We start from the raw sequence: 17,661 nt of genomic DNA, 5'->3' as shown, positions 1-17,661 counted from the left end.
ATTTGTGCCCTCTTCCATCTGACGGTTGCCGTCTTTTTCTACCCTATTGGTAATGCAGAACAAGTAGCTATGATATGAGAGGGAATATCACCAAGATTTAAATACGACTTATTTCACCTCACTCAATCACATCCGCTATGGTTTAGATAGCAAAGGTGCAAGGAAACGAATGAGGTTGCATGACTAACTCCCGGTTCGAGCCCTGTCTAGGTGGTAAGATTATTCAGCATTTCCAAAAATGGTTATGTTTATCCTGCTCCCCTTGAGATGCAGCAAAAAAAATCGCTTGCTTTTTTAGTTTTTTAAATCCCGACCGAATCTATTTTTATTTACCATAACAAGCAAACGATATGCCATCGATACTTTTTCGATACGTCGATAATGTAGACAAAATGACGTTTCGTTTAAGCCTCAAACAAACACTGATAATGCTCATTGGATCTTGTGGCGTAGCATTTTAACAACCCGCTATTTCGCCTTTTTAGCATTATGTGAGTTCTATAGAAGTATATATAGAAAAATATGCTTTTAATCATAGTTCTGTATGCTAATACAATGTTGTCCAAGGACTACTTAGTGTTTAGTGCTTACTGGTTACTTGGGCAAGCCGGTCACTGATGCAGTGGACGATTTCTAACCATGCATGTTCTCTCTGCCGAAAAACAAAGAAACGAATGAGGTGGAGAGGAGAATAGGGAAGGAACAGGACTTGAAGGATGCGCTAGCAGAGGTTCAGCCCTGATTCTCGTCTATCCTCAACACGGCGACTCGTTGTGAGTCGACAAACGAAGATGTGGCTTCAACTCTCTACTCACGGGTCGAGATTCACACTGCGTGATCTCTGACTGTGTGCTGGAGGGTGGGTTGAAACAAATGGAGAGCGGAACAGTTATGGCCAGTAGGATGGCTGTACAATCGCTCAAACAATCTAAAAATATATTTAATTCTATCTTCAATTGTATGTCTGTCTCTGGTATTACGGGTATTACCAAACCGACCAAAAAACATGTTTTCAATCCGATGTTCAAACAATTGGTAATTAGCGTGCAACGCCACTCTGTCAAATTGAGTCGACAAAACGAAACGGTAAAAAAGTCGAAAATTTTCTTGAAAATGGCGACGGATTAAGGTATAGACAGTGGACGTGATCGTTGCGATTTGCTATCGAAGTTTTCTCCCGAAATTCTTTCGTTTGCTGGGAAATATCGCGTTGCATTAAGGTACGGAAATATCCGCTTTCCGGAATGGATAAAAAGCGAGTGTCGCCGCGAGTGCGAAAACCGGGGTCGTGCGATCGATTTGTCGGTATAGCTGCACAATGGCTTTTACGTGGGTGGACGTAGCAAATGAAAAAAGGGCTGAAGGATTTTTCAGCTCTGGTTGATGATTAATGGTGATGATTGTGGTGACCAGTCCTTTCACCCTTGAAGCTGAAGGTGAAAGGAACAAAAAAGCCAACACCCTTCGGTGGAACGGTGTGTGGCTTAAAATGAAATTTCTTTTTCTGCTGCTAAGCAGATTGTGTGATTGATTGATGTTCCGTTGCTTCTGCTCGGATGAAGCGTCGATTGCGTTATGTCGTCGGATTACTTTACGGGTAACGGTTTCGATATCGATTCGGTTCGTTTGGTCTGTGCCGTGATACGGTTTCGTCGGGCGCGGTGCGGCTTTAATTGCTGCGCAATGGCATTACAGACATCGGAACGGTCGAATTAGGAACTCCCGGATGGAGTTTCCTAGCGCGATTCGTAATTGTCGTGTCTCGGGCAGAACGGTTTCGGACGGACGATTCGCGATGTCGTCGGTTGTTTTTCGCAAAATAAGCTTCCGCCGATTCGTGGCTTATTGCAAATCAGCACTTGAATTTTTCCCAAAAATGACCACATTCTGATGATCTTGTATTCCGTTTTCTCATCCTACCGCTTTTGCAGAGTTTCTTGTGCATTGTTAAAGCAGAGCGTAAATTTCGAAAAAACTTTTCTCTAAAAACAAAGGTTAACCGGACAGACCGAACGTAAGATTTTGTGCGTGTCGTGCGAATGGACCGCAATTTATCCGGTCGTCTTACCCGGCGGAGCCCGTCACCATCTCGGGGCGGACCGCTTGGGTCTAGTAAATTGCGCATGGACCGAAAGCCCAATCACGTTCGGATTAATGGTAGGTTGCTTGGATGCAATTGAATGAGGTTCAGTTTATGGAATATTATTTTTATTCCAGATCCCAGTCATCCGGCTGGCAAGCGCAAGGAAATCGACAATGTAATGCGTAAAGCACGTGCTTTTCCCAACGAAACGTGGGACAAGAAACTGCTCGAGGTAGAGGAGAAAGACCCGAACCGTTGGCGTCACACCGGTTTCAAAAAAATGTATATTGAAGACGATCCAAGCAGCTCGGATAGCGAGCGAGCATCGGCCCGTTTCGGCAATGGTCCGCCGCTTTCGCGTCGTAGCCGCAGCCGGTCTCCGCGGTCTCCTCCACCGCGACACCGTCGCAGTCCTTCGCCCCCTCCGATGAGAAAACGGCGCCCGTTACCGGTATCGCCCTCGCCACCACCGATGCGGCGGCGACCATCGTCTCTGTCGCCGCCGCCGCCCGAGCCAGTTATGAAGCGCAGACCTCGCTCGCCGCCACCCAGAATGATGCGCCGTATGTCGCCGCCGGAATTCCACCGCCGATCGCCGATTTCAGCTTCCGGATCACCACGTCGCATGCCAGTTCGCAGAATGTCCCCGATTCCACAGCCAAGACCGAAACCGAAGCGTCCTCCGTCGCCACCGCCTAAGGTAGGTTATTCTGACAAACTCTTAGAGTTCAAAACATGTTAAAATACTGACAATTTTGCTCCCTTTTTGCAGATAAGTCGGTCTCCCTCAGTTTCCAGTTGTTCAGATGAGTCGTGTTCGGCCTGTTCCGTTGAGGAGCGACACCGCCGTCCGATTCGGTAAGTATGGTCGTGCTAGCTTGGACACCACTTGCCAAGTAGCATTCAAACGTTGATAATTAATCTGTGTTTGTTCCCTCCTTTCGAACGTGCGTGTTTTTGATTGCATCATGCCATTTAGTCGTTCTCGTTCGATATCCGGTCCGCGTTCGCGTCATCGCGTTGTCTCGCCGCACGGTGCTCACATCTCGAAAAGTCGTCGCGACGGTCCGGTAGCACGTATGATGAGTCCGCCGCCGACGGATCCGCGCCGCAAGGAACCGATGCCGAAGGTGCATCGCGTCGACAAGGTAACATTGCCAACCACGGTTGGTATTTTGTATCAACAGCTCATTCCGTACCATGGATAGTCACGTAATGTAACATGCTTTTATTTTGTACAATCAAAGGATCCCAGAGATCGTCCATCGAGACCCATTCCGCCACCACCGCCAGCGGAAAGGGTCCGCCGCCCACAGACACCCGAATCGGATAAAGCACCTTCGCCGAAGCAAATGCGAGTTCCAAAACCGAAACCCATTCCGGAGGATCCTCGCCCGGTTAAAGTTCGTTCGTCGAAGACTTCATCAGCGGAAGTTCCTTCAACCTCTAGCAAGAAGCACAAGGAGAAAAATATTGAGAAGGTACCCACCTAACGTGGTTTGATGTAATGTTCTTAGATTGTTACAATGATTCTTCTCTCCAGATGCGCGCAAGAGTCAAAATCGAAGGCGAGCCGAAGCAACGCCGGCCACGGTCACCGTCCTCGGGTTCGGAAGATTCCTCCAGCAGTGAAAATTCACTGCCCCGATTTACGGCCACCACTCGGCTGACGCTATCGGAACGGTTCGGCAAGATGGCCCAATGGAGCGTCGATCGTAGTAACATGGAGAATATGCGCATCACAAAGAACAGTTCCGGTGGTGATCTGAAAGTCATGATCGAGGAGGAAATGGAACAACCTCCTCCGGTTAGGTATACGTACTCGCCGGCACCGGCCGGACACTTCCCGGAGGAGCTAATGACCACCGGACCGAGCGGCTTATCCTCGTGGGATGATGTTCGGGTGCGGTACGAGTACTACAAGGGTCGCGGTTATCTCAGAGATCTGGATCTTCAAGTACGTTTACATCCACGGCTTCGATAATCGGTTTATTTCAATTTGTTTTCTTATTTCAAACGCAGGACTACATAAAATGGGAGGAATGGTGGTACAAGTATCAAGAGTGGCTCAAACAAGAACGATACTACGAGCTGTGGGAACGATCACAGCTGAATCGTCGCCGCAAGAAAATTCCCATTTCGCAGCGGCTCAACTAGACAGTAGACTACTTAAAACGTGACCGATCTGTTAGATCGAATTCGATATTTAAAATACAATATCTCTTCTATTTATACATTAACATTTCAATGTGCATTACAAGAGCAATGGGAATGAAAAAGTTTACTGAAACTGCACCATGTTAAGATAGGGAAAAAATAACTTGCGACGTACTGAGTCGCTTTTTTTTTCTAGTATTAATACAGTTTATCAATGTATTTTGATTTTTTTAGGACTCCGTCGTAATAGTGTAAACAAGCAGCGAATAAACCTGACTAAACAACAATTCTATTCTGGGTCAATTTTTCTTCAAAAAATTAGTTGTCCAATTTGTCTGTATAATTATGCGATTTTATTTAACTATTCTACCATTCACGTCTTACTTTCCGAGGTCGGCAATATGCTTTGCAACATCCGCTGCGCCAACATTGGTCAACGAAACGGACGTTTCTTTACCCATTTCTAAAATCAAAATAAAAGCAAGCGTCATTAAGCATTCGCAAAGAACGTCCTATGAATGAACCCACCGTATCTAGCCCACAGCCGTGGCTGAACTCCGCTGCATTCGCGAACCAGAATCGGTAGCTTTGGATTTTCACGCTTCAAACCCGCATACTGGGTACTGATGAACTCCCTGCAATGTCGGAATGTCAGGCCAGAAGCAAAAAAAAAAAATAAGAAGGAATGCCCCCAAAAATGATTGTGTAATCAGGTTCCGTTCAAAACAATCCGCCACTTACCGTACTCCCTTGGATGCTTCACCGGTTTGGCACAGGTGCAGCCGTAGCTCCTTCAGTGCAGGATTTAGGCGGGCCGTCCGAAGCAGCGATAGTTTCATTTTTGACGATTGGCTTGCAATTTTCAGTAAACGAAACAGAAAAATATTCCAAGTTCTCCAATCCGAAAGACGAAACCACGAAAACCAGGGGGCTGATATGACGTCACATTTTCGTTGCTCACATGAAAAAGGCGGCAAACGCATAGTGAATTCACAAAACGAATTTAACTAACCATTTTCACAGTTTTATGTATTTCGCATCAATTGCCTGCCTGGCATTAGCTATGTGATGCTAAAACCTTGGCTAAAATCAAACTAAAACTAACAAAATTTAACAATTTACACATCCGACTCGGTTGTCAGCTTGAGCCCATGTATGAAGCTGTCAGCTTGGGCCCGCTCTATGTTGGCTACGTTTTTTTTGTATAGGTTGGTATTGGAAGTGTCATTCCCGTGACGAAAACGACGAAAACCCTTTAAAGAAGAATGTCAATTTGACATCGTCGGTCGACAAAAGGAGAAAGCAGTGCAGACTGCAGAGGGTGACGATTATTCGATTCGATCACTCGCAAGCAGAGATGCCATATTTTCTAAACAAATGAAGATAGAATTAACAAAAGGGCGAATGTCGCAAGCGTAAACAAACCGAGTGAGGGTTGATTTTCCTATGCTGGTCCAGCAAAAAATAACTTTCACTCGTTTTGTTTACATTTGCGCCATTCGCCCTTTTGTTAATTCTATCTAGAAATGTCTGGAACTGCTCGAAAATCGAAAAAATCGAGCAGTTTTCCGGATACTCGAATTTTTTGGTTTGAAAATAAACTGCAAAAATCTGCACACTTTTTTAGGAAATCTGTGAAAGTTTAAAGAGCTTCGAAAAAAACTCTGCACCAAAACAATGAAAGTCATATTGCCCTTTGCATTGAAAGTTGGATTTTGAGCACACTTGTTCAGTCACACATTTTGTAGGTGAGAAAAGCTGCCAAAATTTCGTGGTAAAAACCCATGAATCTTGGTTGATTCCTATTTGAATTCTAATGCTTACGTAGAGTTGTTATCGACGCTACGAATAATATAAAAATAGTTTCTAAATACATAATTCCGCGCTTAATTCATAATTTTAACAAATATGCAGCATATATGAAATAAATGAAAAATTAAATACTATTTGCTTTTCCTGGTACTGGTGCCACTACTAAATCAAATGTCAGCTCAGATGGGAGAGTTGTAATGATGGGAAATGCCGATCAAAATCTATAACGATTATTGGTAAAGTTTTCTTATCGTTAATAATTAATAACGATACCCAGGTAACCAATAAGCATTAAAATAAGCAGTAAATCAGTCGTTTATTAGCATCCCTGGCGTTTTATACTGCAGGTAGTTGTTTATCAGCTTTTTAACTGCATAACAGTTGTAAATTGGGTATTTTAGCGGTATACAAATTTTTGTATATTCTGATAAGATATGATGTTACTGTATCGTCACATGAAGACTTTTTCAAATTTGACTAGTGGAAGTAATAAAAAAAAACATTTTTTTGTATTTAAAAAATATTTGGAATTAGACGATAGCTTATAAGTAAACCTCGTTTCTTCTTAGCTTGCTTTAGACAACACAGTGAATAGATACACCATGGTCATCGGACGATACAAGTTTCATATGGGAGCTGTCAAAAGCTCGGTCAAAATGAAGAGCTCTATTAGAATGATAGAAGCGAGGGAGAGAATTTCTGACATCATGTCAATCAATCAGCTTGGTTGATATCTGTCAAACAGCAAGTCGTACTATTTTTGATTTTTATTCGTTTTTTCATCAAATATTGACTTAATTGAAATAAAAAAAGAACTGTTGGATTCAGGAAACGACGGGCTAACAAATGAGGAGAAAAAAACACTATTTTGGAAAAATTAAAATACCCAATTGGCATCCACAATTCTATTTAAATTCTTCTTGTTGGTAACTAGCTGCAAATAAGCATTGTCAGCACTATAAGAGGGCTAGCAGTAAAGTAGCCGCATATTTTGCCAAAATAGCATTTAAGTAGCATTTAAGGCAACTTAAATGCTTATTGGCTTGCTCTTAAATTGCATTGGAAATGCTTATTGGTTACCTGGGTAATATGCCAGTATAAGCAAAAATACGTAGAAATATAACAAAAATGTTAAAATAATTACAAGCCAAGAAGAATATTTCACTTTAAACCCTCCAATTTTCGATACTCTTCCGTGACGATAAAGTTTGATGGTATTATCGATATAAGATTACTAGCGATATTATCAGTAGCACACTTTTCATCACAGTTTTGAAGGTTGCACTTTATAACTGTGCAGTCCAATTGAGTGCGAAGAGCGCAATAAAAACTGCAAATATCTGCAAATTTATAATGATCTGCAAGACCGTTCCAAAAATCTGGAATTTGCAGACAAATCTGCAAGCCTGGTATCCCTGCTCGCAAGCTCGCAACACTCGTGGTGTCGGGGCTGCCAGATACACTTCTTGGGTAAATTTTCAAATTAGATCTAAAGCGTAAATATTGGCTGGTAAATGGCTTGGTAATGCGTACCATCGGTGCCTTGTGCACTGGGCATAAAATAGACCCCACAGTGGTTCACAGCCTCTTACCTAGCAACTCCTACCCCAACCTCCTCGTGGTACCAGCCGGGATACGAGCAACCTCGGGTGGAGATCGGGTAACCAACCCCGGTGGAAACCAAGGTCGTATGCTGACAGGGGAGGAGGGCTCCTTCGAGCTACGTTGGCCCTCCGGCGATACTGTGGGGTTGGTTGCGGGCTTTGCAAGCCTGAACCACTAAAAAAACCAAAGCAATGGACTCCGTAAGTAATAATAATAACTCTAATCGGAACAATCGGCAAAGACCCAGGCGACGAAAACGGACTAACGATTGGAAATTAGGAACATGGAACTGTCGGCCTCTAAATTTCCTCGGAAGTACCCACGTGCTTTCTAAAGAAGTGAAGAGCCGCAAGTTCGACATCGTAGCGCTGCAGGAGGTATGCTGGAAAGGAACGATGGTACGTACGTATAGAGATGGTCATACCATCTACCAGAGCTGCGGCAATACACACGAGCTGGGTACAGCTTTTATAGTGATGGGCGAGATGCAGAAGCGGGTGATCGGGTGGTGGCCGATCAACCCCCGAATGTGCAGATTAAGAATCAAGGGCCGATTCTTCAATATAAGCATAATTAACGTGCACAGCCCTCACCTCGGAAGTACCGATGATGACAAAGACGAATTCTACGCGCAGTTGGAACGTGAATACGACCGCTGCCCAAGACATGATGTCAAAATTATCATCGGGGACTGTAATGCTCAGGTTGGTCAGGAGGAGGAATTCAAACCGGTGATTGGACGGTTCAGCGCTCACCCGCAAACGAACGAAAACGGCCTAAGACTTGTCGACTTCGCCGCCTCCAAGAACATGGCCATACGTAGTACCTTCTTCCAGCATAACCTCTACCATCGGTACACCTGGAGATCACCCAACCAGACAGAATCACAAATCGACCACGTTCTGATAGATGGTCGGCACTTCTCAGACATTATCGACGTCAGAACCTATCCGGGCGCTAACATTGATTCGGATCACTACCTAGTGATGGTAAGGATACGCCAAAAACTATCTGTTGTGAACAACATACGATACCGCCGCCCGCCACGGTATAATCTAGCGCGACTGAAGCAACCAGAGGTCGCCGAAAACTACGCGTTATCTCTCGAAACCGCGCTGCCGGAAGAGGAAGAGCTGGATGAAGCCCCTCTTGAAGACTGTTGGAATGCCGTGAAAACAGCCATTAACAGCGTAGCGGAGAACGTCCTAGGCAGTGTGGCACCGAATCGACGTAACGAATGGTTTGACGAGGAATGCCAGCAGATATTGGATGAGAAGAACGCAGCGCGGGTACAAATGCTGCGTAGAGCCACCCGTCAGAATGTGGAGCGATACAAACAGAAGCGGAGGCAGCAAACCCGACTCTTCAAGGAAAAGAAGCGCCACCAAGAGGAGAAGGAGTGCGAAGAACTTGAACAGCTGTACCGCTTTCACGACACACGGAAGTTCTATCAGAAACTCAACGGATCTCGCAAAGGCTTCGTGCCGCGGGCCGAAATGTGCAGAGATAAAGATGGAGGTATCTTGACTGATGACCGTGCGGTGATCGAAAGGTGGAAGCAGCACTACGATGAACACCTGAATGGCGTGCAGGCGGAAGACCATGATAGCGGAGGAAGTGACCACATTGGTGCAGCAAGCGACGAAGGTGTGCCACCCCCATCGATAAGGGAAGTTAAAGAAGCCATCCAGCGGCTGAAGAACAACAAAGCAGCGGGAAAGGATGGCATTGGAGCGGAACTTATTAAAATGGACCCGGACAAGTTGGCCGGCTGTCTGCATCAATTGATTGTCAAGATTTGGGATACGGAACGACTACCGGAGGAGTGGAAAGACGGGGTTATCTGCCCTATCTACAAGAAAGGTGATAAGCTGGATTGTGAGAACTACCGAGCCATCACTATCCTGAATGCCGCCTACAAAGTGCTGTCCCAAGTCCTCTTTCATCGACTATCGCCAATAGCCAATAGATTTGTGGGAAGTTACCAGGCCGGCTTCATGGAGGGTCGGTCTACAACAGACCAAATCTTCACCCTGCGGCAGATCCTCCAAAAGTGCCGCGAATTTCGAGTCCCCACGCACCACCTGTTCATCGATTTCAAAGCCGCATATGATAGCGTAAACCGACAAGAGCTATGGAAAATTTTGGACGAAAACGGCTTTCCGGGTAAGCTTACTAGACTTATCATGGCTACGATGGATGGGATCCAGTGCTGTGTGAGAATCTCGGGTGGATTGTCGGACCCATTCGAATCTCGCAGGGGACTTCGACAAGGAGATGGTCTTTCAGGAGATTCAACATTGCGCTTGAAGGTGTTATAAGGCGAGCGGCGATCGAAATGCGGGGCACGATTTTCAATAAATCCAGTCAATTTATCTGCTTTGCTGACGACGTGGATGCTGTCGGCAGAACATTTGAGGTGGTGGAAGATCAGTACACCAGACTGAAACGCGAAGCAGAGAAGATTGGATTGCAGATAAATACGTCTAAAACGAAGTATATGCTGGCGGGCGGGACCGAGCGCGACAGGGCTCGCTTGGGCAGCACCGTGGTAATCGACGGGGATGAGTTCGAGGTAGTCGACGAGTTCGTATACCTTGGCTCACTGGCAACAGAGGACAACAATACCAGCCGTGAGATTAAAAGACGTATTATCAGCGGAAGTCGGGCCTACTACGGACTCCACAAACACTTGCGGTCGAACAATCTGAGCCCCCGTACAAAGTGCACACTGTACAAAACGCTAATTAGACCGGTTGTCCTCTACGGGCACGAAACGTGGACATTGCTAGAAGAGGACCTACGAGCACTCGGAGTTTTCGAACGGCGGGTGCTAAGAACCATCTTTGGCGGAGTGCAAGAGAACGGTGTATGGAGGCGAAGAATGAACCACGAGCTCGCGCGTCTCTACGGCGAACCAAGTATTCAGAAAGTGGTTAAAGCTGGACGGATACGTTGGGCAGGACATGTTGCTAGAATGCCGGACAACTATCCTGCAAAAATGGTTTTCGCATCAAATCCGGTAGGAACAAGACGAAGAGGGGCACAGCGAGCGAGGTGGCAAGACCAGGTGGAGCGAGATCTGGCGAGCACTGGGTGCCCGCGGAACTGGAGATCAGTTGCCATGGACCGAAACAGATGGAGAAATTATACTGCGCAGGCCTTGTCATAAGACGTTAGGCCAATTAAGTAAGTAAGTAAGTACTAAAGCGTAAAATTTTCAAATTCGATCTAAAGCGATTCATCAAAACCCCTCGCTTACTAGCTTACTTGCCGATTTGTGTGTCATCATGACTCGCGCATTCGCTAACTCGCCCACTCGTGAAATCGCTGACTAGCAACCTAAAAACTCGCCCAGTGTCATCGACGCTTAAGTGACAATGAGAGATTCTCTTCGTGTCTTTTTTCTTCCGCTTTCGAGCCGTTCAAATATTACGTAGCGCCAAAAACGCCATTTTTACGAGCCCCTCACCCCCTTGTAATAATTTGTGACAATTGCTTCTTACACCCCCACCCATACTCGTAACGCGTAACCTTTACAGCTGTATCACAGACAAACAGACATAACTCTTGGAAGAAAAATCAACAAAAATTATCGTAGCTCACATTTAACCTGAGCACTAGCACCATCTATGATCGGCATTCCCAAATATCAAATAGAAACAGGAGTATCCCTCGAAGTAGCAAGTATTTTTTATGGGGAATTCCCTTTCTTTCGTCAAAAAGCGCCACTTTGACCAAAACGGAGACATTCCCAACTAAGCCCAAATTTGAAACGACGGTTTAATCGGTACGAAGAATGGAAAACGAGTGTTATGTCTGTTTGTCTGTGGCTGTATTGTTGTTGCAGTTGAAAACCGCAATAATTAGAAATACTCAGAGGTGAGAGATACGCGGAAGCAGCCATCTTGGGAGCCATTCGAGCAGCGAGAATTGTCAAAAGGGAGCCAATCGAACACGCATACTGTTTGCTTAAGTGTTTGATTAACAAGTATTGAAATAGTTATGAAATCTACTTAAGCTATTGTCACGCATCTTGAATATTATACACGGACACAGTGTGTATAAAGTTTTGCAAGGCATTTCACGCTGATTAATTTGAAATATATATATCGCTCTATTGTGCAAAATGGATGTAAACAAAACAGAAGCGGATCATGTTGAAAACAATCAAGTCATACACTCAAAGAAATCGACACGTCGCATCCACGTGAAAAATCATGTAAAATTCTGTACAGCAACTTACGTGAACTTCATGTACTAGTTAATGGGAAAATTGATAAAATTTACCGGGATTGCACGTAAACTGGTTAGTATGAGCGAGTTACCAACAATTTACGTGAATGTTACATGAAAAGTGTGATGGATGAGAATTACCTATATGTTTTCACGTAAACTTGACGTGCTGATTTTTTTGAGTGTACTGCTACAGCATTTGGCTCCGCAGCAAGTGCTGGCAGTTTTTGTACACTGATGCCATATCGTTGGCTTTTAGTTTCTCTTACTGTAAGTATTTTTAGTAATAATCGTCTCACGACATTCGGTTTTATCACCCCATCGGTAAACAACCATGTTTTCGCCGCCAACATCTCGTGTGGGCGAAAATGAGATAGCATGTTAGCACTACGTTTCACTCAACTGCCAGCAGTCTGATTTGGGCCCGCTGTCAAATTTTGAGCCCCGGACATGCTGTCGCTGACGTTTACTGCAGTTCGATATAGAGATGTCGATGGGGTGGGTTTTATTCTTGTCCTGTGTGTCCAGGAGTTTCCAGTAAGGGGTAAAAGTGCGTAGTAATCAAAGATTACTTCTGTAATCATTTACGAATTAATCAGGCAATCAATGGCAATCACTACCCAAGTAACCACGAGTTCGAATAATGGTGTCTAACGAGGGCTAAACACCTTTATGTATATTCATCTATAACTTACAAAGCAGCTTCACTTTTAAGTAATTAACCGAACTTTCAAGCTGTCTTGGGTTCGCTGCATAGAACGCTAAGCAACTTCAAAATAAACTGTCAAAACTAAGAAAAAACTAAAATTTAGCAGCACTTATATGTTCTATTTTTATACTTCTACCTTATTTCTATATTCGTTGCATTTGCCTGCTGTTGGGTTTGAACCCGGGTGTTCCGCGTTGTAAACATATCCCGACCCACTGCGTCACCTTTTTTTTTAACCCTTTATAAGGCAGTGGTTAAGTTAGTTCACGATTTATGAGGAAATTTGTATTTTATTTGTACCCCTCTTTGAGGGAGAGGGGTCTCAATTCACCAATGAAATAATCATGTCTCGTTAAACTCTCACGTTCCAAACTTGGTTCCATTTACTTGATTAGTTCTCAAGATATGACGGAAATTGTATTAGGTCCCCTCCCCCCTCCTAAAGAGGGGAGTGGTCTCAATTCATCATACCAACAATTCTTGTCCGCAAAAGCCCCCACATGTCAAAATTGATTCAATTTCCTTGATTAGTTCTCGAGATATCCGGAAATTTCTATTTCATTTGTATGGGAGCTCCCCCTCCTAAGGAGTGGGCGGGGGGTCCTAATTCATCATAGAAAAAAAATGCCTCCAAAAACCCTCACATGCCAAATTTGGTTGGAAGTATTTTTGCTTATAAAAGTTAAGTGATACTCCGGACCATTGGGGATGAACTTATGGCATTAACCACAGTTAGGCTAGAATAGGCCAAGGCTTAAGCACCTTATTTCCCTCTCTGAAAATAGAAAGAAACACTATCTACCTAACTACTAAACTAAAAGATATGTTGACTGGACATGGATTATTTGCTTAGATGAATAACAATGATCATAATTATAAGGAATAATAAAATGTTGGTATAAATGAAGGAAAAGCAAATAGATAACAGGTGAAGTTGAAAACGATCTCACCGGTATTTAATTCTTCGTCATTAATCTGCCGTCATCCGAGGCCGTGAATATGTCCTGCACAACATTATCACCAGCAGCTTCGTCGACAGGTTTCCCACCGTGATCTGTAGGTTGTCTGCAATAGCGGATTCCATAAGAGAAGCTGATACAGCAGCCAATGACTCTTCGATGCTAATTGGCCTGACGATTTTCATCCATAACTGGAAGGGCGTGATGAGGCTCCGTAACTAAGTACGACAGGTCGGAAAAAAATCAGGATTCTGAGACTGTCGAGTGGCATCCGCTGTTGGCAATGGAAACAATTTGCACTTCATTAATTATTCCTTATTATTACGTGGAATACTTGATCATTACCTTTTTCCGTATCGGCTACCGCTGCCACAGTCGTAAAAAATACACAATTTTTCCATTTTTGCACAAAAAACATAAACAGTAGATCATTACACGGGAGCTCCTAACCACACTTTTTTGACAGCACTTGGTGGTTTGTTTACATGGTGTTAAAGTTTGAATTGAGTTTTCTATCTTTGTCCGGCAGATAATGATAAAAAATTATAGTTTTTATTTAAGAGAAAGCACCTTACATGCATTTTATAGCACCTGTTGCAGTAATCCTTCACGGAATTTCAAATCGAAACCGCTTGATGTGACAAAAAACACGTAAACAAACCACCAAGTGGTGTCATTTGACGGCAAAATGACGTCATCGCAAAATGATCTGTAGAATCAATATATTAGGCATGGGCGATACTAGTAATCGATACACTCGGTATCGATACCTTACCCTAAAGTATCGAGTATTTTGGCATCGATACCTCCGGATACCAATGAGTAGTGGTATCGATACTTTTCAAGCGATACTTATAGGTATCGTTTGTTTTTTTCTAACCCGTCGTAAGGCTGATTAACCGTGCCACCCATCCTTGCACCCACCAACATTTACGGTTGCCCAGCATGAGACCCTCGTAGAGAGAGGTTCTTTTTATCTCGAGTTCGAGAAGCGAAGCATGTTGACAGATTTAAAACACCATGCGCTCGGTTTGAAACGTCGGATCACTATACCTACGCATAGACCTGATACTTGAATACAGTACTTGATCTTGCTACAACAGACAAAATGACGCGAGATTTTCATCAGTGGCTAAGTCCAGCTTCCACATGAAAATAATTGTGAACGATTAGTGTTTCTAGCTGATTCCGGAGTCAACCTCTCTGGTAGGAAAAGGACTCAAACTATTAGAACTCCACCAACCAAAGACATGAGAACCCCCGCATGGAGGTTCGTCGCATTATTTCTAAACTAGAAAACTAGCAAACTAGAATTATTTAAGATCGGCCCTTAACGAAACTATTCGCTCTTAAATTGTATAAGTTATTTATTCACTGGTTTTTAATAACTTTCATTTTGCCTAGACCTAATTTTTCCTATCCTTTTCCATTTCTATTTTCACTGGCTAGCTACAAAATACGGTCGTGGAAAACTTTAAGTCGCATGCGCATTAACAAATTAACGAAAAATGTACTTATTCAATACCCGAGTTTTTACTTGAAGTTTACCGTTGCTGCGGGTTGTTGGTGTGGGAAATTAACATCCGCGCCACGCAGATCCCGACACTGCTTTTCCTGCGTACAGCGCACAGTGTGCACTAAATTTGTTGGTTTACTCAATGGTTGCTTAAGCTCATTGGCTTAGGCCAGCGGTTCCCAACCTTTTTTCGGTTCGCGTACCCCCTGACGAATTTCCCTATACTATTCTGAAGCGAACTAAAGTTTTGGCGTACCCCTGGGGGTTCGCGAACCCCCATTTGGGAACCGCTGGCTTAGGCGGTTGAGCTTAATGGCTAGTTATTAGACGATGCTTGTTGCTGTTTGATGTTATTCAATGTTACCGAATTCTTTTAAGCCAACCTATCTCGTACAGGGCGCAAGTTGACGGATGCAACCGGATGCTATGTCCGGTGTTGTATCATACAGGGAAATCTTGATACTGAACAACGGAACAAGAACAAACACTGGTACAATAGTGTGTTCCGTGACGAATCTGTTCAACTGAAAGATATCCCATACGTGGTATCTCAGCATACAGCTTCTTGGCAATAATAGGTGTCATGCCTCTCGTACCGTCATCTGGGGAAACTTGCAACACTTTTGAACTTTGACTTGGTATAACTTTCGAAGTGTACTGTTTAGGTCCAAGTATAAGTAGCCAAAACTTGTATAGTGATGGTTAGTACTCTTGATTTATGATTATGAGAAAAAATATCAACTAAGTGAATTTGTAGAATGAACCCAGTAAACGGGGTTACTGGCAACACTTTTATGACTTTGCGTTTTTTATGATTTTAAATTTGATTTCAAACCGCGAATGACTATTTTTAGATATTTTGAGTGTGTTTACAGTAAAACAAGTGGTACTGGAGGCGTATTTGCTTCCCAATTTCGTCTATCTCATTTTTTAAAGATATTCGGTAAAAATTCAGCATGTAGGCGAACTCCAAATTGCCGTTTTAAGGCACGTGGAATTTTTCACAATTTTAATTTTTCTGTAGACGCAGTAGATAAAATTACATCGTACAGACGCAAACTTAGCTTGTCTATTACGATAATTATCTATTTTACAAGCGCTGAAAGCCGCGCCATATTGGAAGTAACAACACGAATTCATCGTTTCTTCTCCAAGTTCAAAACATAAACAAAGTTCAAAGTAAATTGTAAATAATAGTAAATTGTTATTTGTTAGCTGATATGATGCACTAATTGTGTACAGGAACTAAACGATAAAAAATAATGTCAATGAACTGACGCAACTTTGCACATTCATTTTTCCTTTGAAAGATTCACAAGATTCACACATTCAGCGTCATTTGAAAGATACGACCCCAAACTTGCACTCGAAGTAAGTTAGGGAATATTTTGTTGACTAATGGCCACTTCGGTTCCGGAACATTAGTTAAGGGCAGAATGGCGGTACGTGCCGGGAACCAACTGAGTATCGTAGAACGGATTTGAAGGATGATTTTGAAGCTTTAGGTTAATACCTAAATTGTTACGTAGCGGTTTTTGAAAATTCGAAAAATTACCAACATTTTTGATAATTCATTTTACATGCTGAAAAAAAATTTCAGCCAAATCGGTCCACTAGATTCTGAGATACACGTACCGCCAGCTAAAGAAGCATGGTTTCGGGGAAAACGCGTTCAAAGTTTCGTAGAGCAATGGACTTGCTCGCTTGAGGTGACTCCACAATATTTACCTTAAGTTTTCAACAAGATCAGATATTAAAAAATCCTGTTGGTATGACCTTTCTTAATGGTTAAGCGTCTCGAAAACGCAAAAAAATTCGATTTTTCCGACTTTCTAGAATAGTGCTTTCTAAGATTGTTTTTGTTAGAAATCTGACGGTTTCTAACTTTTTTGTCGAAATATTCCAAAAGGTTTTCAGTGGGATTGATATCTGGAGATATTGTGGTGGAGTATCAATAAGTTTTGAGCAGTTGTAAAGCAACCGTGCGTTTCTTAAGTGCTTTGTTCTTTGGGTCATTGTCTCGGTAAAACTTGAACCTCTGACTAAATCTTATCTCACATAATGGTAATTGTCGTTTTAGTGAAAATATTCCCCGTACCGTAACAAAACGCGCTGCACAATTTTCTGGCAGCTTGAAATCGTTGGAGGCAAAAAAATTAATTTTGCACTCGCGACCTGAGATCAGCTCGGGGCGAATTTGGCGACGATTTCGTCCGCGACAGTTACAATTTATCGCGTTCGATAAGGTGGAGAATTTACAATAACATTTTCATCTTTTTTCTTGCATTTTGAAAAAAAAAGGTTCGATACCGGTGGTATCGATAGTATCGATACTTTATCGCCGATACTTCGATACTTGGTATCGAATATTGGTAAGTATCGCCGATACCAAGGTATTCGATACTTTGCTTAGTATCGCCCATCCCTACAATATATATAGAATGCCAGTGTCGCTGCAGTGCTCGTGGTAAACATCACACATTTGAAAATTACGTATTTACACTGTATGCGCATATGTGTGAGTGATCGATTCGAAACGGGAATCTGATTGTCAAACTAAAAAGGCAACCCAATAAAAAATCCT

At 43.2% G+C, this 17,661-nt stretch overlaps 2 protein-coding genes across 3 annotated transcripts; one reads left to right on the top strand and one right to left on the bottom strand.

The window, feature by feature from the left end:
* Window positions 1–1,100: 1,100 nt before the first annotated feature.
* LOC128740713 (serine/arginine repetitive matrix protein 1) lies at window positions 1,101–4,517 on the top strand. 2 transcript variants are annotated; one of them, XM_053836277.1, is made up of 8 exons: window positions 1,101–1,129; window positions 1,932–2,157; window positions 2,218–2,783; window positions 2,856–2,941; window positions 3,063–3,231; window positions 3,331–3,564; window positions 3,627–4,040; window positions 4,106–4,517. In XM_053836277.1, exons 2-8 carry the CDS (start codon window positions 2,040–2,042, stop codon window positions 4,238–4,240), a joined length of 1,722 nt encoding a protein of 573 aa, XP_053692252.1. In that variant the 5' UTR covers window positions 1,101–1,129; window positions 1,932–2,039; the 3' UTR covers window positions 4,241–4,517. The 2 variants fall into 2 exon arrangements, with proteins under 2 accessions (XP_053692252.1, XP_053692251.1); XM_053836276.1 differs by having other exon boundaries at window positions 1,121–1,220.
* LOC128740715 (NADH dehydrogenase [ubiquinone] 1 alpha subcomplex subunit 2) lies at window positions 4,459–5,149 on the bottom strand. The gene is made up of 3 exons (XM_053836280.1): window positions 4,982–5,149; window positions 4,769–4,875; window positions 4,459–4,703 (listed from the first exon to the last, which is right to left on the bottom strand). The coding sequence occupies exons 1-3, from the start codon at window positions 5,077–5,079 to the stop codon at window positions 4,621–4,623; spliced, it is 288 nt and encodes a 95-aa protein (XP_053692255.1). The 5' UTR covers window positions 5,080–5,149; the 3' UTR covers window positions 4,459–4,620.
* Window positions 5,150–17,661: the final 12,512 nt, after the last annotated feature.

The sequence above is a fragment of the Sabethes cyaneus genome, chromosome 3 (assembly GCF_943734655.1).
Source record: "Sabethes cyaneus chromosome 3, idSabCyanKW18_F2, whole genome shotgun sequence".
Lineage (NCBI taxonomy): Eukaryota > Metazoa > Arthropoda > Insecta > Diptera > Culicidae > Sabethes > Sabethes cyaneus.
This window is presented reverse-complemented; position numbering and strand designations above follow the sequence as displayed.

Bases quoted from the DNA above. Each gene is read 5' to 3' on its own strand.
- LOC128740715 (XM_053836280.1), bottom strand. From the start codon at position 5,079: ATGAAACTATCGCTGCTTCGGACGGCCCGCCTAAATCCTGCACTGAAG. The intron at 4,876-4,981 runs GTAAGTGGCGGA...CCGACATTGCAG, and splicing joins GAAGCATCCAAGGGAGTACG to GGAGTTCATCAGTACCCAGT. The intron at 4,704-4,768 runs GTGGGTTCATTC...TTTTGATTTTAG, and splicing joins ACGGCTGTGGGCTAGATACG to AAATGGGTAAAGAAACGTCC.
- LOC128740713 (XM_053836277.1), top strand. From the start codon at position 2,040: ATGGACCGCAATTTATCCGGTCGTCTTACCCGGCGGAGCCCGTCACCA. The intron at 3,232-3,330 runs GTAACATTGCCA...GTACAATCAAAG, and splicing joins AGGTGCATCGCGTCGACAAG to GATCCCAGAGATCGTCCATC. The intron at 4,041-4,105 runs GTACGTTTACAT...TTTCAAACGCAG, and splicing joins TCAGAGATCTGGATCTTCAA to GACTACATAAAATGGGAGGA.